Genomic DNA, 24,283 nt, shown 5'->3' with positions numbered 1-24,283 from the left:
AACAGGGCCCACGCCCTGCTGGGCAATCAAGCCAACTTGCAAGTACAAGCAGAGATCTGCCGCCAGCAGCTAGAGCCCGCAAACAAATTTAATAAGAGGCCACAAGGCTATCTCGTACTGGTCCACGATCGGTATGCGGGATTTCAGAGAACAGAAGAGCCACGCGCGGGACATGCTCGCCCGCCCTTGGCAGCTGCACCTCAAAGGCGCCTGGGCGGGCTGTAAGCCAAGAGGAGCTCCGGCCGTGGGGAGGGGCTCGACCCTAGTGCCAGCGAGCCGCGGGTCGGCTGAGGTCAGGGAGTGTGCTGCAGCTGGGAGCGGGAAGCCTAACCGCAGCCTGGAGGAGATCCTGCCCCAAGAAAGCGCCGCGGAAACGCGGTTCGCCAGCGAGGAGCAGACAAAGGCTCCGGTGCGCACGCGGTGGACGGTGGCGCCTTAGCCGCGCTCAGGGCCGCGGGGAGCCGCGCCCGGCCGGCCGACTCCGGAGTCGCCCTGTGCTCCGCGGACAGCATCTCCGGGACCACAGGAGGCTCCCACCTGGTCCCGCCTCGCCCCCTCCCGTCCCAGTTTTCCTGTCCTCACCCCGCTCGCCCTCCATCAACGACAGCGGCGACTCCCTCCTTTGCGCATCCGGCGCGGGTTTCCTCAACATCTCCCGCTTGCCTCCTAGCTTCTAGCGAAGCTCTCTCTGCCTTGACTTTTCTGCTCGATCTGGTCCCCCTCCCCCGTGACACGCCTTCTGTCGCCCCTGCCCCAGCGCGCTCTCAGACGCGCGCCCGCGGGTGGCGAGACGGAGTGGTCACACCAAGTCCGAAAGGGCGATTTGGAACCGGAGGCGCCTTCTTGTTCCACGCTAACGCCCCATTGTCCTTCCCTTTTATTACCAACCCAAACACCAGCTAACACCCGGGTCTGCAGTAGGTCGATCTGGGTGGGGGCGCGTCCTCTTTGTGGGGGGGCATCCACTTCCACTCCCCTAGCCCACGCTCTCCAACACGGTCACTAGAAGGGTGTGGAAGCGTAGGGTGCCAGGACTCTGGTCTGTCCTCACCCCAGTCACAGGAACCCAGAGGGCCGGTCCCCCGAGTGGAGGGAAACGCTTTTACTCCTGTTAAGAGGTCACCGACTCAAGAAAGAGAAACCTAGCTTAAGCCGTGACAAAGTTGACTGAATGAAATACGTGCCGGGTCAGTGCAGCCAGGAGCCTGCCCCTGGGGACGAAGACAGGAGGCAAGTCCCGATTAAACGCCCGGCTCTCGCGGCCCTACAAGATCACCCTTCCTGCGCGCACGCGAGTCCTGGGAAAGCCCGGTGCCCCTGCGCTAACTGACGCTCCCGCCTGCCACCGGGCGGCCACCAGCTGCCCCCCCCCCGCCCCGTAAAGGTCCGCTGGGCGCTAAGCACCTCTGACACATGCACCCACCGCAGTAGCTCCCTTCGCACCCCGAGGTCCGAGCCCCCCAACAGCTCCCCACAGAGCGAGAAACGCCCCAGCCACCGGAAACCTGGAGCTAAGGCACTTACTAGGGCTCAGGAAACACTCGGTCAGCCTTCGGAAGCAGCTCGCGTTATTAGAAGGTCCATCTTCCATGTCGGAGCCGAAGAGAAGCGGCGACGCGGCGGCGAGAGCGAAGCTGGCGCCTCCCAGCCGCCGCGGAGTTCGGCCGCCGCCCGAGGGGCCGGGGTAGCCCCCGCCGGCGTCCGCGAAGCCAGGGGAGCCCGCGCGGCGCGCGATCGGGCCGAGGGGAAGCCGGGGCGGCGGCGGCGGCCGGGGCCCTGCGCGGGCTGGGAGCAGCAAGCCCTGGAGCACAGGCGAGAGGAAGAGCCGCCGCCGCCCGCCGCCGCTGCCACCGCCGCCGCGGTGACTACTGCTGGGGGGGACGCTCAAGGGAGCTGCCTCTTGTCCTCCTCCTCCTCCTCCGCCAGCATCGCCGCCGCCTCCTCGAGCCGCCGCCGCTGCGCCCTCCCTTCCTGGGAGACGCACGGGGAGGTGAAAGGCAGATGAGGAGGAGAGAAAAGGGGGAGGGGGCAGGGGGGGCGGCGGCCAGAAGTAAAAGGAAGATGGAGAGGAGGAGGGGACAGGGGAGGAGAAGGCAAGCGCGAAGGGAGCACGAGCAGCGACCCAGCCGCAGCCACCAGCGCCGAGCGCAGAGAGGGCGCCGGAGACCCCCGCGGGGCTGGCGCGGCCTGCCGAGGAGGGGGACGGGCGCGGGGGCGCGGCGCGTTCGGCCCAGCCGCGGCCAGGCCGCTCGGGGGCCAGGCCCGGGCCCGCCGCGCTCCCCCCGCCGGCCGCGCTGCGCCGGGGTTCCGGGCGGAGTTTGCCGGGGCCGGGGCTCGGCTCGTCCCCAGCCTCTGGCAACGGAGCTTGGGGGCGGGGAGCATGAGCCTCAGCAGGGCTGGCCATGGCCCTCCTCCTCGGGCCGCCTTGGGGGCAGGCCGCCGGCCGGAGGGGCGCGGCGAGCCGGACCCCGCGGGCTCCGCCCCCGCAGGACCTGCCCTCCTCGGCCTGCGGGTCGGCCCGAGCGCCTGTCTGCTCCTCCTAGCCTGTCTCCCAAGCCCCTCCCGGCCCGGTCTTCACATCGTGCTCAGCTTCGGGTGCTGAAGGATCCCGGGTTGGGGGCGAGTCCCGGGTGACCGCGACTGGCTACTGGCTGGCACGCACAATCGGCGTCCTCCCCGCACGGGCGAGGGTCTGCGGAGACGCTGCCTGCAGGCGTGGCGTGGTTAGTGCGCGCTCCGGCAGCTGAGCCTCGGTGCCTGACCCAAAGCAGCAAAGCGCCGCAGTGCCGCTGCCCGTGGAGGCGGCGGTGGCGGCGGCGGCAGAAGACGCCCACTGGCGGAGCAGTAGCTCCCCACGCTGCCGCCGCCCGCGCCCACGTTGCGCGCTCGCTGGGACGGCCCCACGGCGCCAGGGCCCCACACGCCCCTGCTCTGTGAGCACCTTGTGCTCCCCGGACCCGCTAGCGGGCGGGGGAACTGCTGCGTTTCTGCTGGGCGTTGTCACCTCCGGGTTCGGTGTTCCAGATTCTAAACCCGCACCCCTGCAGATGTTCCAGCTGTGTGCTGTTGGACTGGCCATGTCTGCTGTTGGTTTCCGAGCCAGGGAATCCTCCCGTTGGCGGGCCAGCAGCTCCAACTAGCACTGCTCAGTCACAGCCCGCAGGAGGGGAGTTCGAACTTAGACATGGGGTAGTTTCAATGAACTCATAGTGTTTCCAATAAACTTAAGGTTTGAAAGAAGGTCCATCCCCAGGACTCCCTCTCCGATTCCCGCTTTAAAACGAACTTAGTGTGCACAAGCTGTTTGTCACGGTGGGAATAGAGAATGGAAAGAGCAAACTATGGCTCAAATACTGAAAACTGTGAGATCATCGCCCCAAACCCTGAAGGCCGCCTCATCGCCCGCGGCTTCTTGTACTCCCCTCCTGTAGCCACGAATCCAGACAGCTGTAATTGCAGGGAGCTGTGCCTCTGAATGAGCACTCAGAACAAGTTGCTGCAGAAGTTTGGAGAAGTTGGAGAGCCCAAGCGCACAGATGCGCAGGTGTCCGCCTTCTGGCAGGCACTCGCAGCGGGTTCACCACAACGTGCCAGGTCCCAGGTCCCAGTGGAAGGCGGTGATCCTGCAGCCCCAAGTTGGAACGGGCTGTGCGAACACCCCGGACTAGGTCACCATCCCTAGTGGGTAGCACGCGCGCCACATTCCAGTTTTCACGGAGGACAAGACGGTCACTGGAGCGCGAGGCTTGCGCGGCTGTGCAACCGCTCTACCCACACAGGGCTGGGGCGCGACACTGGCTTCCCGCCCCTGCCTCTTTCTCGCCCCGCACACTTTCTTCTCTCCAGTTTTGCGTGCTTTTTATTTCGAACTGGGCTGCAGACTCCTCCCTTGTCAGTGCTTTTCCCGACTCCCATTCACACCCCCCAACAGGGTAAAGGGCATATCTGCATTCGCACCAAACCAAGAGGGTGGACCCCAGGGACTTGGTGCCAATACCAGAGGCTGGGTGACTCCTGGACCGACGCTGCGTGTCGCGTGTAAAGGGGCGCCAGTCCGGACGCTCAGGTCGAAACTCCTAAATTTGCGAACCAAGAAAGTGATTCTGGCAACTCTTACCTTAGGGACTGGGGGTGTGTTGCTTTTGCTTTTGTTTGTTTCTTTGTTTTTCCCACCAATATAAAAACTAGATAAGTTGGAGCAATGCCACCTGATCTCCGCGCAGCCTCCCGGCTCGCAGCTTCTCCCATCGCTCAGACCCGACACTTGTTACTTCGCTTCAAACCGCAGTTGGAGCAGGTTGGGGACTGGACTCTCGCGCAGGAAAGGGCTTCCACATATTTAGGGAAGATGAGTTTCTCTTCGTAGTGTTTATTGTTCGTTCCTTTACAGGCATAACATTTCTCCTTGCCTTTTAAGGTTTACCAGTTGCAATTTTTTGGAGTTATTGAAGCGATTTCCAGTTACAAAAAAAAAAAAAATTACATTTAACTTGAATGCAAGCCACTTTGCCGGTTTAGGGGGAGGGGTGGAAAATACCAAGTATTTGTTCTGTGAGTCTTTGTTAAATCAGGACGCAAACTCCCAAGAGTGCTCTTTAACCCTTTTCCAGAAGCAACCTTCTTTCCACGTTTTATCCTTCTTTTCTCCAGTTGGCTTGCTGGAAGAGAAACATTTCCTGGACAGAGTAAAAAATCACAAACCATGACAACGGAAAAGGAACAAATTAAGGAGAAGTTTAAAGATTAGCAATTAAATTTTGATCTACAGTCTTCCTGATGAACACAGGCGTCCTTGTTGGTTCATTTAAGCCTCTGACTTTCTTCAAGAAGTATCCTTTAGTTATAGATGGGAATTACAAACCCACAGAGAGGCGTGTCTCTCACTGGGGCTCAGGTGTTGCTACACATGGAGAACGTGTTTCTTGAGGATTTTTTTTCTTCCCTTTCAGTTTCTCTAGTGATATATCAGAAAAGGGAGCAGACTGTGTCACTAAACACTTGTTACTCCAGACTTTTTATGACCCATAACTGAGTGAACACTGCACTCTGACAGTCCACCTGAAGTTAACACTGCCCTTACATGTCAACTGTCATCAGATTACTGTACAATTTAGCCATGACCATAATTCTTAGAAGCAACCGAAGGGAGATGGTGGAAATCCAAACTGTTGCAATGCTCTCCTAAAGGAAATTATTTTCCTAACTCCCAGATGAGGAAATGCTAGACCTAATTGCAAGGCATAAAATCTAAAAGAATTAAGGTAACAAGAACAAAATTGTCAAGCCTGATGATGACCATATCTGGTAACTCAACATTTTAAAAGAATGTGAAGCATTTGTCTATGCCCTTTGCCAAGGAAAATGATCAGGAACGAGTTTCATGTTTAAAATGAAGCCTTACATCAGTGCACCTAGGCAAGGGCAAGTATATTTAAGTTTTGTAAACTTTCTTCCCCATATTGTAATTTTAAAATAAAGTTAATTTTATATTGCTTTTGGTATTTTATGTCTAAAGTTTCCTGTAAGATAGAGATGATACTTTCCTTCTTTGAATTATATGCTTATAAAAGACATTAACACAGCCCAAGTTAGAGCCTAAGAATCTTTGAATGATGATATTATTCAAAAAAAAATATAAAATTTCTAATAACCATGCATTGTGCTCAACAACCTAGCTGTAATGGTTCATAACTTGTGTGGTTAATATTTTATATTTTTATAAATTTATAAGCGTGTGTCTTAACTGGTTTTAATTTGCAACATATGAAATTAATGCTTATGCTTATAGCTGTAAATTTTACCTCAGTGATTCTTGAAAACCCTGCTCTTTTTTGAAGATGATAATGATTTGTATTTATAATATAAAAACAAAGGTTAATTAAATGTTAATTAACCTACTTAATGGATAAGGTCTGATAAAAGGGCATTTTCTTTTTACCTTGACTTTAGTTTTTGTGATTTACTTAAAACAGATAGCAAAATAACTCATAACCAAGGGGCTTATTGTTCCCAAGTCAGGCTGTTCAATTTAATAGGTGGTAAAGTATCATTGTATGTCATGCAGGTGTGATCATGCAAACTCTGCCTTCTCAGGATTCAGTATCATGCATGCAAAATGGAGCTCAGCTTTCAGGTATCTATTCATGACCTCCCAAGGCCACTAAATCCTTCCCTATTGGTTCTGAGTTTGTCTTACCTTCAATGTTTCTCAAGCTAATTCATCATAGCTTTGTTGTCTGTACTCCTGGAACTTAAGTATTCTATCTGCATCTGTTAACAGGTTACGTTGAATCTTTTCAAAAGAGAGTTAATGCATACATGATTTACATTGATGATCCAGTGTTAAACAACATGACATCAGGCGTCTTACCATCCTCAACATTTAATAAAGGGCAGCACACAACCAGCACTCAATAATTGCTATCCTACCTGTCACCTGCATGCCAACTGATCACAAAGCTCTATTACTGCTGACATTAATAAATCTTGACTAAATTGAGGGATGCATGCTTACAGTATCGTCATAGTCAAGCCTAAAAAGACAAAAACAAGTCTATTATATTTCTAGTGAAAAAAAAAATTCATTAGAGTCAACACCTTGAATGGACAGTCTTAAAAACAGACCAAAGGCAATAAAAACAACTCAGCTACTACTCACACTCCTAGATCTTCAACTTCAATTAAATTACGCTTACAAATTCATATTGCTAGATTTTCAGTTTCAGTTAGTTTACTCTTATAAATTCAAACAAAGTAATTATAAACCAAATTTTAATTTTATTTTCACTTTACGTTATCAAACAAGTAAAACCAGTATAAGTTATATCTGTCTTTATTTAATAAAAACCAAATGCCCAATTTTCAATTAGATTATTTTTATAATACACAACTGTTAAGACATGAGTATTCCAAGTACATCCCAAGTATCTGTTTCATCAGAAAAAAGGGTTTCATATTCCTTCGTTAAAAAAAGATGCAGGTAGAAATTTTCACTAGTCAAACTGAAACATTTCACTCTTTCCTGAAAATTACCTCTGTGTTATGGCTGTGAATATCCAGCTCTGAGATCACTGGTGTTAAAAAGTACTATCTTTTTTTCAAAAGACACTCAGTACTGTCTCCTTGTGATAACTGTGTGCACGTTAGCACTATGAGTAATGCAGCTGGGCTGGGACACAGAGCTGTATTTCAATTACTCGCTATTCCGAGACAGCAAACCACCTTGGAGAATGCTGAAGTGAGTTTCGGTTCTCAAAACCAGAAGCAAACTAGGATGGGGCCAGGAGCTCAGTTCAATCAGCATTTCCACCCAAGCTTTATAAGTCAGATGGATTAATTTTGTTTGAGATTCAAACCAATGTGACAAAATTATATCTCAAAAACTTAATAATAAGCTTAACAGAAAGAAAACATTTCTTTCAGAGAGCTGAAAGTCCAGTTTAAGGTATTTGAGTAGGAAGGGAACATGGTGGGCGGAGGCATTAGAGGCAGAGCATTGGCTCCTTGATGGATTGCAATGGCCAAAACCTACAAATTGTCTGCTGTGATTCCTGTGAACACCTTATATACCAGGGAGCATGTAGGTTCAGCAGGGGTGCCCAAGTGGCCCTTGAGTCTGTCCGCATGAGTTATAGTGTGATGCTTCAATTGTGTAGTGTTAAAGTTGTTTGAGATAAGTAGGTTTTCATTTGCTACTCAGGAATCTTTCTCTTGAAAACATTTTAATTTTAATAGCCATTTTTTGACATGGGCCTTGACAAAGGGTCAGAGGTACAAGATAAAGAAATAATGATGGGTTCTCCAGCTGTGTCTCAAAAATAAGAATCAGGATGGCTTGCTTCATCCAGAGAACTGATTCCCTTCTGCAAATTTCACAGACACAGCAAGACACGGCCTGAGGCACAAGTGGCCCTCTGAGCTTCCTTCCCATTTGGACCAGAATTGAATGGGCATTCAAGGCCCCATAGCTGGGGTAGGGTCATTCACACAGGGGAGCTTCCCTGGCCTCAGGCTTTGACCTGTGAACAACTGAGAGGTTCCTCCTGAGCTGCTCCTATTAAAGTGCCCAAAGGGGAAGGAGCATGAGCTCAAGGCAGTAAGGTCCTTACGCTGTTTTGGGACAGTGTCCAGGCTTCTTTTCCAGGATGGGAAGAACCTAGTGTGGACTGTGAGCACACACCATCCTACAGCATCTACTAGAGCAAGCAGTTAAGTATAACTTCCTATATTAATCTTTCAAAATAGATCCTTTGAGGAAAGGTCACTTACGGAAGACAAAAGATCAGCAGCCTTGGCTTTTCAACACTTTTTCCTCTATGTGACTTGACAGAGAGACAAAGAAATTATCCTGCCTCTACCAGGCGGGAAGTGGTAAGAAGAGGCCTTTGAGACGAGAGGGCATGTCTTCCACTATCCCTGGTCACATTCATTTACTGGGTTCAGAATGGGTTCACTGAGGGTGCCTGTACTCTCCTCACACTGCAGCCATGGATGGAGGCGATGTCTCCCTCCTGCTGCTTTCTCCCTTGTGTTCCATGCAGAGCAAGGAACATTTCAGCAGTGACTCCATCGGGACTCCGCTCTGTCCAGTGGTGTACGCCAGGGTGCATCCCGAGACCAAGAAGCCTCCTGAACTCAAACAGTGGTCTCTGCACCTGACGCCAGGTCTCCAGTCCCACTACCGTGCCCTGCTGTGGCATGAAAGTCTACTTTCCCCCCTTCTCCCTCCAGCACTCCAATTCTGGTAGATATTTTCATTGGAAATTTCCAGAATTGCACTCAGGAGTCTTGTTGTCCTGGTGCATTATCCTATCCTGTGCCTAGATGTTCAGAACCACCCCAAGTAAGGAATTTTGTACCTTCAAATAATCTGCCATCACTGCTAGCAGTAATAAATAAATGTATTCTGAAAATTATAATTTCATGTATATATATATATATATATATATATATATATATATACACACACACACATGTACACACACATAGTTAACATAACCCTCTAGTACAGTAAACATACTAAAAAGTCAAGGGTATTCTACTAACTAGAAATGGCAATAAGAAGTCTTGATTTCTCTCTCTCTCTCTCTCTCTCTCTCTCTCTCTCTCTCTCTCTTCCTTGTACTGTGGATTGGACCCAGGGACACTTTAGCCCTGAACTTCGTCCCCAGCCCTTGGCACTTTTTATTTTGAGACAGGGTCTAACTAAATGGCCCAGGTTGGCCTCAAGCTTACAACACTTCTGCTCTGGCCTCCTGAGTTGCTGGGACCATGGGACTCCCTGCTTATTTCAAGACCTCCATCTGCTGTGCCTTGGAACCTCAGGTTGAAGGACACACAAGCATCAAGGTGTAACTTTGGTCCAGCTGGGTCCCAGAAGTCTGGGGCCTTTGCTCAAGCCACCACCTGGCCTGCGGCAAGCTCCAGGTTAAGGTGGCTCCTGGGGAGTTACAGAGGGAAAGCTCGGAGGGACAAACATCGGTTCATTCTGGGTAGACTTTATGTCCGCTCCGTCCCAAAGGCCCTGAGGAAGCCTCTGGTCCTGCAGTGAGCATTGTGATCTGAGAACTTTTGCTTTAATGCATGTAGACTGGCCCAGCCTTCTAGGCTTCCCAACATGAGTCACCCAAGAATGCATTTGAGTACAATGCAGGGCACACAGGTGTTTCGCAGCAATTAGGCCATCGTTACCATCGGCTGGAGCTGCTGATCCATCCATAGCATGAAGCACCACTGAGGGCACTGAGAAATGACAGAAGGTCTCAACTCACATTCGATGCATTTGATGAAAAGGTTAGGCAACGTTACCATCTGAATTCTGGATGGTTCTCCTCCTTGATTAAAAAAACGATATTGAACCATTAAAACCAAGGTAATCATTGATTTTTATCTGATAATCCTAAATAATTGACAAATTATTCATGATATAATCACCTTAATTTAAATATTAACATTTCCTCTAAGACATTTTTCTGGTCTCTGGAGTAGCATTGTGTATTGGGAAGCTGGTCAGGTTGGAGGGTGGTAGAGAGGACTGGAGATTCCTGGGATCTTAGAATACTCCAAATTACCAGTGGTAGTCTGCACTTTCTGTAAAGAGAATGGGGATGAATGTACTAAAGCAAATTTAGAAGTTAATGTGGCATGGGACCTGCTGGGTGAATTACAATGGTGTCTCAAAATCTGAAGGAGACCTGGTTCATTTTCCCTTACAGTGGCAATGTGTCTCTGTTGATTGCATTTCAGGGCCTTGTCTCCACTGTCTGAAGACTCTCTGACCCACTGTCAGATCCGACTACCCTGAGGAGAGAGCTGGTTGCAGAGGTTTCAATGTATCAATATGGAATCCCTCTTTTTTGGCAAGAAGTTCCCTATTTTTTACTGGCACCAAATTTTGTACTGTGGTAAGATATGCATCACATAGAATCTACCCACGTACCATGGTCAGTGGCACTAATTTCGGTGGCACTGAGCACTCTGACAAGGTTGTGCAACCAGCCGGACCCAAGCTTCTCTCGGTCCCATGAACACTAACTTCCCATCACCACCAGCACCGACTTTGAGGATCAGGAGCAGAAAGACAACCAGAGGGACGAGACGAGGCCACTGCAGAAGCAGGAAATGAAGGGAGTTCTCCAAGCTCAGAGGGTGATTTCATGAAGAGGAAGACAGCCCATGGAAGCTGGTTCTGGATAAAGGTGAGAGCTAACTACACTGTCTGGTCTGGAGGTGAGATGTAGAGTGGTGGACGCAGAATCCAACAGCAGGGCTCTGGGGAAGAATGGCAGGCGGCAGCCAGGGTCCTGCTGGCCTGCACTTACCCTGTTATTGTTATTATTATTTTTAGCACTTTTGAAACATTTAAGTAAAACAAAAACACAAGAATTGTGATATCTATGGGGCACCACGTGATATTTTGATACACGTATGCATGTACAACATTTAAATGAAGGCTAACCTATGTATCCCCTCAAACAGTTTTTATTTCTTTATAGTAAAAACACTCACATCACCACGAAACACAGGTAAAGTCTGATTTTTTAATCTGATTTATACAAATTTAATATGAAATTTCAGAAGAGAGAGAGAGAGCAATACAAAGGAGGTCAATACACTCATTAAGCTATTGCCGGGAATGCATGTGTACTAAAATTGGAATAGTACAGAGGAGATGAGCACGCTCCCTGCACAAGGAAGATACGCAAATTCATGAAGTGTTAAAAAAAGAAAGATATTGCCATGAATACTGAAGATCAATACTGCTTACATTTAGAACTTGATTCTGTTTATGAGAGCTTATCAGACTCACTAATAACAAAGGTTTTCATCACGTCTATATTTTACTGGTCATGGCGTAAAGCCATGACCATGAACATGACCAAAGCCTTCAGAAACCATCCCGGCAAGCCACCAGGACAGGGCTTGGAGCTCGTCTTTACCGGATTCCAAACCACACCCCATCACAGTGAGTTCGGCCGGGTTCCCACCCAGCCCATTCCACTGGGCCGTTAAGTATGAACTAACCCCCAGCAAGTCCCAGAGCTGCCGCATCTAGGTGACGGGACCCAGAAAGCAGTCACCAAGCATAGCAACTCCAAAGGAGATGGGACGTGTGGAACTGCGAGCTTTCCAACAGGCACACTAGACTGGAGAAGGGAAGGGTACCCACATTAGAGGTGAGCACTGTGGAGCCCATCTGTGAGAGTCTGCACCCTTGCGGGACATTGCATGGAACTTGACAAGACTCCAGAACTTCCTCCAGGAGTCTACAGCCCACTCTGAGGCACACTTCTCCAAAAGTAGAAAAGCCTCGTCTTCCTGTAGTTTTGATTTCCTTTTACATCATGGCAGATGTATGGTTACTAGCCACTGTAGCTTCTCTGTTGGATTTGGAAAGGCAAGGGTTAAAGCCAGGTTTCTGCCACGGGCTGGGGACAGGGGCTGGGCCAGGCAGGGACCCTGAAACCTTTCCTCAGCCCCACAATTTGGTCCTCTCCCTCACTTTTTCATTTAAAAGACTCAGTTTATGTGTGTGTGTTTTAAAGTTCTCCTGTTTTATATATTATTAGTTTCCTCTATGAATTCTCTCTTCACAGTTTCCTTTTTTGTTTTCTAATTTTTATTATGTGAACTTGGCTTCTTTATTTCCCCTCTGTCTTCCTCAATACTGAAGACATTTCCATCTATACATATTCCTCTGAGTTGTGCTTGTAGGAATACCACAGGTTTTAGGATACTTTTTCATTTTTTTTTTTTTGAAATCTTTTTAGTTGTAGATGGACACAATACCTTTATTTTATTCATTTTTGTGTGGTGTTGAGGATTGAGCCTGTGCCTCATCCATGAGAGGAGCTCTCTACCACTGAGCCCCAGCCCCAGGCACCGGCCCCTCTACTTTTATGTCACTGGGTGATTCTTTTTTTTTTTTTTTTTTTTTTGAAATGCAAGTGTTTTTATTGGCAGGAGGGGGGTGGCGGTTACCAGGGATTGAACTCAGGGGCACTCAACCACTGAGCCACATTCCCAGCTTTATTTTGTATTTTGTTTAGAGACAGGGTCTCACTGAGTTGCTTAGTGCCTTGGTGTTGCTGAGGCTGGCTTTGAACTTGAGATTCTCCTGCCTCAGCCTCCTGAGCTGCCCGACTTGAAATGCATATGTTCTTCATTAGCAAAAGCCATGTCAGGAAGAGATGGAGAGGTCTCCTGCCTCCTGCAGAGTCAGGAGGAAGCAGGGCATAGTGCCAGCTTCTGTTCAGCCCTGTGGAGGCCTCATGGAAGGAGTGTGTGTGAGAGACAGAGAGAGATCACATGGGGAGACGGGAAGCCAGAGCTTGCTGGGTGGTTTCAATTACAGTTTTCATATAGAGCACATCCGCTTTGATCCATGGGTTATGTAGAAGTATTTCTAGGTAGATTAGAATATTTTCAGACATATTATTATTATTTGGATTATTTAAAAGAATGTGGCCTGTAAAACTGCTAATTTTAATATATTTTTTAAAGTGCTCTTGTTGTGCACACATATGATCAAACTTTATAATGTTCTGCAGGGAAGGAGAGTGAGCTGCTCAGACCCACACAGAAGCCCCTGGTTCTGTTCCAGGGACACATTGCTGGGTTTAGATCTTGCTTTTGCCTCCTTACTGTTGTATCTCCCTGGACAAAACACAGTATTTTTCTGAGCCTCATCATCCATCTTGAGAAGGGAAGCAAGAGGAATATTCACCTATTCCAGTTGCCATGAGAATTATTTAAGATTATGTGTATGCGAAAGTGCTGAGACGCAGCACTCAGCTGGTGGAAATATTACCAAAAAAAAAAAAAAAAAGTGGAAAGAAGAACTTTGGTCTCCGCAGTTGGAACAGACCTGGTTTTGAATCCTAGATCCACTCATCCCAGCTGCCCTGGGGCCAGTCATTTCACGGTTCTGAGTTTTCCCAGGATGGACAGTGGGGATGACGTAGGAGAAACTGTGGGGATTTAGTGGGGCCCATGGTGGAGTCGGCCCCCTGCACTGGGCCTGCTGTTTTTACGAGAACCACCCAAAGAGACAACATAGCTAAGGAGCTTGAAGCCTAACTCCTCATTCCCAGGGCCACCATGTCAAAGGACAGTGAGCTCAACACCTAGGACGCACTCCAGCAGGTCCACGTGCTGGCATTGCCTGTCAACAGGAGCGGAGGCAGGATGCGGGCTGGGCGTCTTCGAAGGCTCAGCACCAGCTTCCCACACTGACGTCCAGGTAGGACTGCCTCGTGGGGACATCAACGAAGCCAGGACAAGTGTGGGCTTCTCTGAGCCTTCTCTCCCTGCCCAAGCTTGGACCTCGGCCTCCTTGCTGAGCCCTGGCCCTGTTTATCCAGCACCCACAACTGTGGGGTCCAACTGCAGCCAGGACCTTTTCTTCCAAGACAAAGGATCCTGTCGTCAAGCTTAAAATCTTCAGAATAAGCATCTTAGATGAAAAAGGAAGGTGAAGCTCTCAGGATATTTTGATACAAGTACATAGTGGTTTTATCTAGTCCTCAACTTGCCCTAAAAATCTGGCTGAATTTGTGATATACATTTATTATTCTGCAAACAAAAAAATCTTACATTTTTTTCCAAGCCTGATATTTAAATATCTGCTTTGTTTCCTTGTTTTTGCATTGGAACACAGACTAAGCAAAAAGGCCAAATCATAAAACTCCATATTTTATTCCTGGAAAAGTCAATAAGATTGGACTATGTGACAGCAGGACATCAGCATTGTTTACTGATGCATGGATCAATAAATAAGGGTTTATTTTCATTATATAAGAGTATAGTATATTATTATCTCAGTATATTATAGGTATGGAAAAATAAACATAAGTCTTCCAAATAACAAATTCCAATTTCTTACAGATTTGTGTTCTATATTTAGTTGAAAAAAGATCATTTTAGGGCCAAGGTTGTGGCTCAGCGGTAGAGCACTTGCCTGGCACATGTGAGGCACTGGGTTCGATCCTCAGCACCACATAAAAATAAACAAATAAAATAAAGGCATTCTGACCCTCTACCACTACAAAAAAATTTTGAAAAGATTACTTTAAATCAGGGCCGGGGATGTGGCTCAAGCGGTAGCACGCTCGCCTGGCATGCGTGCGGCCCGGGTTCGATCCTCAGCACCACATACAAACAAAGATGTTGTGTCCACTGAAAACTAAAAAAATAAATAAATATTAAAAAAAAAAGATTACTTTAAATCAGATGTACAATGTTCTCAAGTTATTTGTATATGGAACCCCCAGAAGGGATTTGCAAGGGTCCCCCACTCTTCCTAGGGCACCTCAATCGGGCAATTAGAAAAGCCCAGAGGTGCTGCTGGACAGGGGTTAGAGGCCACCGAGTGCGACCTGTCACAGCAGGCTGAAATCATCATTCATCCATTTGGCAAACCACTGGGTGTCTGCTGCATACCAGGCGAAGTATGAGGCCATGGGCACCTAAGCGGGGCAGACAGACAGAACGCTGCTCTTTGGAGGCTTTTATTCCAGAGTGGGAATCAAAAGCAATGAATTACAGAATAAGTGAAATCATCAGGTGACAGAATGAAGCCGTGGGCAGGTGAGCCGAGGCGTCCCTGGGAAGCTGAGGTGTGAGCCCAGGCTGTCAGAAGGACCTCGAGGAGCACCCAGGTCCCTGTGCATGGAACAGGCAAGCAGGGAGGGGGTACGGCAGACCACAGGTGAGGGCCAGCGCAGGCCCTGGATGTCAGTCATTCCTAATGAAGTGGGGAACTGTGGGTGGGCTCACATGACCTGATCACCCTCAGGTCATGTGTATTTTTGTCAGCAAGTGCACTGGAAGGTCGTGGTGCCCCAGGACTGACCATCCACACCATAGCCCCTCCCCACATGTCAAGATGAGCCTGGAACCCTGGGAGTGAATAGAATCAAGATCTTCACAGGGGTGGAAGGTGTCGGGGACCCTGAGGGGTTTCCTCCAGTAGTACAGACACTCTCTTATTCCCAAGAAATCAGACTGTTCTGATAACTTTCAAAGAAAAAGTACAAAGTCTTGTTTGAATGACCTATTTTCTTCTTTCCTGTGATGTTTAATTTCATGTGTCCACTTGGGCCAGGCCATGGTGCCCAGTCGTTTGGTCAAATGTCAGTCTAGATGTTACTGTGAAGGTTTTTCTTTTTCTTTTTCTTTTTTTTTTTTTTTTTTTTAGATGAGTGAAGAACGTCTAGATTGGTCAGCTTCAAATAAAGCCAATGACTCTCCGTAATATGGGTTGGCCTCATCCAATCAGTTGAAAGCCTCAAGAGTGAAAACTGAGGTTTCCTTAGGAGGAGGAAAACCTATATAGCACCATCTCTTCCCAGGAGCCCCAGCTGTCCTGCCTGGACTGCAGATTTTAGACTTACCAGGTCAGTTGCATTAGCCAATTCATTAAAATCTGTGTGTGTGTAAATGTGTGTGTGTGTGTGTGTACATATGCATGTATGTATGTCTTCTTCGTATACATGTGTTTATGTATATGCATGCATGTATATATTTGTTGATACATAAGGGTATAAAAGTGCATTCGCATGTGTCTGTGTATGAACATATGGACCAACATGGGTGTTTGTATGTGCATCTCCCCTTTGGCTTGGTTTCCTAGGAGAGCCGAGGCTGACAGGCTTTCTTGTGATTGTAGCCATTATCAAGCTACCACCTTTGTATTCAGATCTTTTTCTCATGTATTCTAGGGGGAAAAAAAACTTTATCTTTTTAGAAGCTCTAGCCCTTTGGGGTTTCTTTTTAAAATTTAAACTAGGAGTGGGAAAGCTCAAATCCTCATTATTATTTCACTTGTATTCGAAATAAAGTTATAAAAGCTTGTCTCCCTCTGCTTAGCCTGCCCATGGAAGTCTCCTGGGTGCTGTGGGGACCCTGGTCCCAGTCAGGGCCAGCTGCAGCAGGAATCTCAAACCCTCACCAGGCCAGATCCCAGCCCTCCTCCTCCCACGCTCAGCCTCCCCTCCCTTCTGCTCTCTTTGTACTAACAGGTTTTGTACATTAGCTCTTACCAAAAAAGAAAAAAAGCCCTTTGAATGATAAATTAGCATGCGCATTCTTTCCTATGTGTGGCGGAAATTCTATCCTAGCAACAGGCACCTAATCCTCCGTCACCCAGCAAGGATCTCTGGAAATCAGTCAATATGTCCAGACTCTTCCAGGTCCTTCCTGTGAAGGAATGCCGATTAGTGGAAGAAGAGGAGCGGGTGTCTGGGGGAAACTGAGTTTCCCTGGGGATGCTTTGAGAACGTGTGATGCCTGCGGGATCCAAGTCTCAGCAAGTAGCCTGTGGGGGGCTTAGGGCCCACCTGCCTGTTGGGTCAGGGTGGTCCTCTCAGTTCATCTCCAGAGCAACCCCAGGTCGGATGCACAGAGCTCCTCTGCACTGTGAGGTGACCAGGGAAGGTGGGGGTGCCTTAGCTCTATTTAGGGAATAGCTTGATTTCACCTGCTCCTGACTCAGTGTTTCCATGCTGCAATAGCCTCGGATGCTGCAGGGAAAAAATCGGGCCTCTAAGCTCAGCCAGAGAAAGGGAAGAACCGTCTCCCAGCCTTCCAGCAAGTCTGGGATAGGCTATCAGACGGGAAACTCTTTGGAAAGGGGGCTGGATTCTAACACAGCTCTCGCCCTCTACCCCAGGGGCTGGGACCTGCCTCTTCCTCCCGACCTCAGCAGATGCTGTCCACTAAAGAAGCCTGGACTCCCACAGCGGGCAGAGATGGGAGTGCCCAGAAGTCCTTGGCAGTCTCCTTCAGGTCAAAGGCTCTTCTTCACAGTCCAGAAAAAGATGGATGGTGAACTTGGACGTGAAATAGCTGACGGTCAAGTGCTGTTGACCTGTGGAAAGGGTATTTTTACATGGTTCAGCTTCATGCACATTTATACCCTCTGTTTTTTTTTTTTTTCATCTTAGGATACAGAGCCACAGATTTCTGGGGTCCAATGTAGAGATGCAGAGAGAAAATTTGGCAAGTGGCACTTCTGGAACAGTCTCCATCTCATGGTTACTATGGAAGCTGCTGGGTAGTTGCTGTTGAGTACTATTGGGTCCCACTATGGGTGCTGCTGAGGACTGCTGGGTCCCTCTGTTCGTGCTGCTGAGGACCACTGGGTACCCACAGTGGGTGCTCTGACATACCCCTGGAGACCACGGTGAGTACCCTTGGGTCCTGTGAGGTACACCAGTGGGGCCAAGATGGGCAAAGAGCCCCATGAATCTGGTCTTGGTCTTTCCTCTTAAGGAGTACAACACCTAATTGGGGAAATATTAACAAACTTCATCATGAAATTTCCTGTTGGAAGCTTTGGAAGTAATGTAGCAAAAACATTTAAGGCCAAATGTAATATTTTGCATGTTCTAAGATTTAAGTGAGTTGCTGCCAAAAGAGCAAAAATGATCAGCACTCCACGGAGAGGCCCAGGGGATGCCACACTCTCCCTGTCACAGAGGGCAAACTTACAGTTATGATTTGAGGTACTGCCTCTGGAGAGAGGCACCTCTCAAGTGCACCAAGAAAAAATAAGGGAGCATTGTTGACACATTGACCTTGAACTCAGGTCAAGATCTGCAGACTACTTTCAGGTAAAGACAAGGAAATCTTGTTGGATTTCTGCCACTGTGTAGCACAGATACACAAAAATGCTTCCTTTCCCGATGCTCACTACTTTCTGCCCAAACACACCCATCTCCTCCCACATGTGTTAGGTGAGCGGCTTGAGGCAGGTGCTTCTTGGCACTCATACTTGGCACTGCTGTGGAGCCTGCGGCCCTGGAGCCCAGCTGGCTTTGGAAAGGCACGTGCAGCGCACTGGGTTCGAAGGCACAGAGGCCTTTCTGCACCAGCATGGGGGAGGCTCGGACCTTCCTTTACCATCTCAGTGCCATGTTCTGAGCGCTGCAGGCCCACCGTGTCCATCATGCCCATGGGAGAGGAAGTGGAGTCTGTGATTAAGTCAGATTTCCAGATGATGAACTGAGACATTTGCTCTACAAAAAGGAATTTTAAAAGCCAGTTTTCCTAATCTGTAGTTCCATGTGGTGATAGAAAAAGGGATAATTTTAAGAGAAAATTTCAAAATAACATTTTTTTGGCATCAATACCAACCTCAATAATGGTCTTGGGAAAATATGTTTTGTGTCTGTGTGTATTTCCTTTGAGGCAATGGTTCAGAATCACCAAGAGAATTTCTTAAAAATAGGTTCCTTGGCCCTAGCATTTTTGACTCAGTGGACCTGGGGTGGGGCTGATAATTTGCATTTCTAGCGAGATCCCAGGTAATGGCAGTGCACAGGGCAAGGCCAAGGCCACGTCTATCTTCTTTAAAACCTTCTAGGAAAAGTGATTGTGGACAGGAGATAGCTCACAACCGCCAGTGTTTTCAAATCCCGGAATCGGCTCTAGTCTTCAGAGCCCAGGACGGTGCACCATGTGGTCAGTTCTACAGACTGACATCACTCCTGCTTGTTCTGCAGGCACGTGAGTAGGAGGGAGGGAGACTCTCGGCGAGGTCCACTGAGATTCTAAACCCACTGGACAAGGCTATGTCTACTCGCACAAATGGTAATGAGCTTAATTTTTCTGAAATTACTTAAATCATCAAAGAAGAGTAGGATGCCTCCCAGAACGTGGGTGAGATTCTGGAGTTTATCTCATACGGCAATAATGAACTCCCTAAAGGTTGTCCTTGCCCTGGTCTTCACTTGTTGGTTTTCTACCAGTCTATGAAGGTGACCAGAAGTCCCTATTGCCACGGACTGGTCGTGTCTGCCCCAAATTTATATGCTGAAGTCCTAACCACAGATGTCAAGAGGTGGTCCTCTGGGAGGTGATTATTAGGTCATGAAGATGGAGCCCTCACCGGTGGGACCAGGACTCTGGTAAAGGAGGCCCCAGAGACCACCCTGGCCCCTCTGCTTTTGTGACCAGGTGGGGGCCTCCCCAGGCACTGATCTGCCAGCACCTTGACCTTGGACATCTCAGGCTCCAAAACCTAGTCCTGGGCATTTTGTCACAGCAGACTAGCAGACCAAGGCACCTGCAGACCATGGTTTTCATCAACTGGAACACGAAGACCTCAACAACAAGGGGTGGACATCTGGCTGACTGCTGCTCCAGCAGGCTGTGTCTGACGCTCATGTCTGAGTGAGCCCCCCCCCCCCAATTTGCTCCTACAGATGCTGAAGCTTCCCCCTTCAGAGCATTGAATTCGCATTAAAATTCCCTGTTTCCTTGTCCAGTTCCACCACCAGAATGTAAAAGCATGTGGGGGTAGGGCCAGGCCCACACTGCCCGTCGTCTCTGTGGCACTGAGGACAGCATCTAGCCCATGGTGCATATTCACAGCTTTGGTTATGGAGCCAGGGAACGGCTGGCGGGCAGGAGGACTGTGGCCACAGTTACTCACAGGGCCTGCGTAGCAGAGGACTGACTCTGTGCTCAGAGGACAAGTGGAAAATGTGTCCAATGACGACCTGGGGCAAAGAGAATGCCATTTAGAATCCTGGCCGCACAGACATGGCCTCCAGGCCACTCCAGGGCAACGGTGTCTGGGGTGAAGAACAAGGAGGACTCATTGGAACCACTCTCCCACATGTACACACACAGCCACACGCACACACTCTGCCAACCTCCATCCACCAGCCGTGCAGTCTCCTGTGCACACACACTGGGTGTGAGAGGCAGAAAGCTGTGCCTTCTCTCAGGTCCTGCTGAAATCATCTGAGGTCATTTTCCTTCCAGCTAACTGCAGACTGAGTGCCATGTCCTGTCATATTTAAATGGCACATCTTCTCAAGTTTTCTACAGGAGGCGCACCTGCAAGCCCTCTTGGTTGTACAGCAGAGCTCGTGGGGCACCCTGGAGTCAGCTCATGGAGCCCAGGACTCAGTGTGTTTGCACCCCGGGTGCTGTGCACGTCATGGGTGGGAAATGCTGCTTGTCAAACTTTGTACTGCTTTCCCAGTCTCTAGTGTTTTCTGTTCCTCAGCTCCTACTGCCCCCAGAGAGCACCCCTCGCCGGCTCATTCCAGCCACACTGGTCTTCTTCCTCTCCGGATGCCCATATTCTCTACCCAATTCATGTTTTTCTCAGAACTCACATTCTCAGGAGGCCTCCCTCCAGCGTGCTATGTAGAGGCACGAGCCTCTCCCTGCACCTCTCCCTCCCCTCCTGCTTGCTTGCTCTCCCTCTAACGTTCATCAGCACCTGGTGCCCTCTGTGACAGTGGCTCAGCGTGTCTTTTCTTGAGAAGATCTCTGAGGGCAGCCATGTTTGTGCTTGGTTCAGTGCAGGAGCCCAGGCCACAGGGCAGCTGGTACAGGAGCATGCTCAAGAAGCAACTGTCCGAGACGCGTGTCCAGTGTGGGTGAGCACCAGCCCTCCCCCACCTGGAAATAATACTTGCTCTAAGAGCAGGGGAATGCAGAAATGGCTTCTCCTAAATCATACCCCATCTCTGACCCTGAAGCCACCCCTGTGGCAGAGTCTTGGACCGTGGCTGGCCCTCTTCTCAGTGCTGTTGCTGCTTGTAAAACGCAGGCTGTGTCCGCAAGGCTATCCATCATTCCTGTGTCTCCACATGGTGGCCCTCATGGCACCGTGCTCCCTGTCCTCAGGGTCTGGTGGTGTGAGAAGAGCCTTGAGGAGCCCGTGTTCCGGTGTCAAGTAATGTTTGCCCAAAGGCCACATCCCTAGCGTAAGTGAACAGAAAGATGCATGGAGACCGAATTGGAACACAACCTATTGATGTTAATATAACATTGAAAGTTCTACATACTGTTTGATAATATTTGAAATTCCTTTCAAATCTACTGTCATGGTATTCGCATTTTGATTAGCACTGTGATCAGTTGAATCAATGAAGCTATTGTGGGGTCAAGAAAGGGGACGGTGAGACCTTGTCTTCATTTCCTAAAAGCTAGATGTGTGGCTTCTTATGTGCTTGTTAGCCCCACCTATGCATCTGTGATTTCTGAAGTGATCTTTCCTACTTAAGGCACTTAGGAGCCTAAGGAATGGGCGAGGGGGTGTTTCTATGCAATCTGTATGACGTCATTCTTTGTTATCCATAACTACCTTTGAGAGTCCTGAGGATGACTTTTCCTCCATCAATGGCTTAATCATACCCAGGTCCCTGGCGTGTGGAAGAATATAGCAAAGAACCATGCTTCTGTGTAAGTCTTAGAGCAACTGACTCACCAGCAGCCGGTAGCATAGAATTTGGAAAATTCCCCCAAAGCAATGAAAGTAGAAGCCCATGTGTGCAGATACGTCCATGGGAAGGCTCCCAGCTGCCTCCTCTGTTTGGGAGTTTACTGGGTGTGCTTGGTAGCCAGTCTTCCTCCAAGGCCACGTTTCAGTTTATCATCCCAGAGCTGACCTAGAGGAATCAGATGCACTGTTCACTGTGATTGAAATTAAATAAGGCAAGTCTGGTCTGTCGACTCCTCAGGACTGGCTCGGAGTCAGGAACGCCTACCTTTTCTTTAGAGAAAATATATTACGAATGTTTCCAGACAGCTCCCTCCTCCCGACACACCATTCTTTCACTCCTTGTAAGAGGCAGCTTGGCATTACTACAGTGAAACACCCGAGTTAGCTAGTTTATAAAGAAAAAAGGCTTATTTAGCTCACAGCTTGGGGGGTTCAAAGCCCAAGATGCAGGACTTTAATCTCAACTCCAAGGAGGGCAGCGGGGGGGTGGGGGTGGGGGGGGCGGCACATCATGGAGTGAGCTTGTGTGAGCACATGAGCTTACATCACCAAACCGGAAAAGGAGAGAGCCTGGTTTCCCACAGCTCTGTCTGCTTGGGAGGAACAGTGGCTGCACTCGTCCCAGAGCCTCCTTTACTGATCGTGACTGAACCTCAGGGTGAATTCTTGCAGTGGCAATATATTTAAATTTATCTTACAGAAGGCAGAGCACAGCTTCTAAAACAAAGAACCACACATGCATTCGTAGGAAGAGAAATAGCAATGTTTTCAGTCAAATCATGAATTATATTTGCATTGTTCTTTTGTTTGCAATGCTTTGGGTAAGGGCTTTTTATAATTCCCTGAGAGAGTACAACAGACATGGCTACTTGGGTGAAAGCAGAAACACACACAGAGCTCGGGGCTCATTGTGCTGTTAATGGGAAGGAGGATCCAGTCAGTGGGGACCTCAGCTCATTATGGACATTAGGTCTCACCTAAGCCGCAGCCCTGCCTGTTCCGTTAAGTGCTGTTTCGTGTGTGTCAGGAGTGCTTTGGAAAATGCGAACTAGTTGGATATTAAGGAGAGTGACATGAATTACGCTAGCTAAAACAATAGTTCTTTCAGACTTTAAAAATCTGCTTTATTCAGACTGATCTGCAGCAGAGTCAGGGAGAGATGTTTAAAACCCTGGTAAGTTGAGCACCCCCAAACCAATTCCGAACACGGCTCTTTCCCAACCCTATGCCTGCCTTTCCAGCCGCCCACGGGGCCTCCCACGTCACGTGTAGGCTCTGGCGAGCAGGACCTGTGTTCCTGGTTCAGCTCCCGTCACTCTAGAGCCCGAGGCAGGCTACCACCTGCATCAAGAAGGTTTTTTTTTTTTTTTTTTTTTTTTTTTTTTGTCAGAAAGTCTCATATCCATGTTACTTCAGGAAGATCTCTCAACTTCAGAGTCACTCACCAAACTGGAGGAATCGGAGAAGCTTCTTTAAAATAAAAATGAATGATCACTATACTGACTTCCACTCTGGTAAGTATCACAGAAACAGAGGACATGGGAAGAGATAGGCTTTGACTTGAACTCTTACTCGTCCTTAGACAAACAGTAAAGGTCATCGTGCCCATCTGACTTTCCCTGGTTCCATCAGCTAGAAGTGACTTTCAGCCTCCCCTCTTGCAACTTTGATGGCATTGGCAAGATCGGGAACCTCTGGAGTAGGGTTGCTGGCCACTCACTCCCCAGGCATGGACTCCATGTGGAGGTGAAGGGTCTGAGAGGCCACAGGAGGGACGCAGCTGAGAGCAGCCCTGTGGCCTGCAGGGTGTCCCTGGGGTTGGGCCCAAGCAGCTATTCTCATGAATGACCACTGGGCAGCCACTGGCAGAATGGGAGACACACGTTGATCCTGGTAGCCTGAGCTACCACCAGGACGTACCGCCCGCTGAAGCAAGCAGGGAATGTGTCATGCTACCTTTTGTGTAAGCAAGGAGGTAAATAACACATAGTCCTATTTGGATGCACTGGGAACTCAGGAAAGCTGTCCAAGAAATAAATGCCTCTCCCTCTCTCTCTCTTTCTCCCCCTCTCCCTCTGTGTGTGAACAGATGGCAGTGTTGTGAAAAGTGTAGGGGTAGGAGTGAGACTTCTCTAAGTGTGCCTTTTTATATTGTTTTCATTTCAGATCATATGAATTTTAAACATTTAAAAAAATTTAAGTCATGTGTTCCATGAAAAACAAACAAACAAAAAACAAAAGAGCTTCCTCCGTCAGCACAGTGCATGGAGGGTCTGCTTGGCATTTTTGGAGGGCTAATCAAGGCGCTAAAAGGTGTCGGTCTGGGTCTGAGTGTGGGTTTTGTTTCTCATTAGCTGTGAGAACTTGGTCACATCAAATGAATTTTGTGACCATTCAGCTTCAGTGCCTTTAAGATGGAAATACTGAACACAATGTTCTTTCAAGGGTTAAAGGGTCATGTCCCTGACAGTGCCCAGCCCACAGCATGTGCTTAATGCCTGATGACTGTGGTGTCCTCTCTTATCCACAGGATGTGTT

The 24,283-nt window shown here is 48.8% G+C and overlaps 1 protein-coding gene and 1 non-coding gene across 5 annotated transcripts in view; one reads left to right on the top strand and one right to left on the bottom strand.

Moving 5' to 3' along the window:
• Positions 1-24,283, bottom strand: part of Pde10a (phosphodiesterase 10A) — a 534,453-nt gene that overhangs the window by 266,897 nt on the left and 243,273 nt on the right. The window contains exon 1 of one of the 4 annotated variants that reach the window (XM_046449363.2): positions 1,525-2,404. The exons of 1 other annotated variant lie outside the window; for it this stretch is intronic. In XM_046449363.2, coding sequence (XP_046305319.1) covers positions 1,525-2,404 — 880 coding nt within the window. Of the gene's footprint in view, positions 1-582; positions 863-1,524; positions 2,405-24,283 lie in introns of those variants that run through there. 2 more of the 4 variants (XM_058580942.1, XM_058580941.1) reach the window with 2 other exon arrangements.
• Positions 11,126-11,228, top strand: LOC124095966 (U6 spliceosomal RNA). The gene has a single exon (XR_006852739.1). It is a non-coding gene; the product is annotated as a U6 spliceosomal RNA (small nuclear RNA).

Source organism: Marmota monax, unplaced genomic scaffold (assembly GCF_021218885.2).
Source record: "Marmota monax isolate L192 unplaced genomic scaffold, Marmota_monax_Labrador192_F-V1.1 WCK01_AAM20220418_F8-fsc00083, whole genome shotgun sequence".
NCBI lineage: Eukaryota > Metazoa > Chordata > Mammalia > Rodentia > Sciuridae > Marmota > Marmota monax.
Note: the sequence above shows the minus strand (reverse complement) of the source record. Positions and strands in the feature narration are given on the sequence as shown.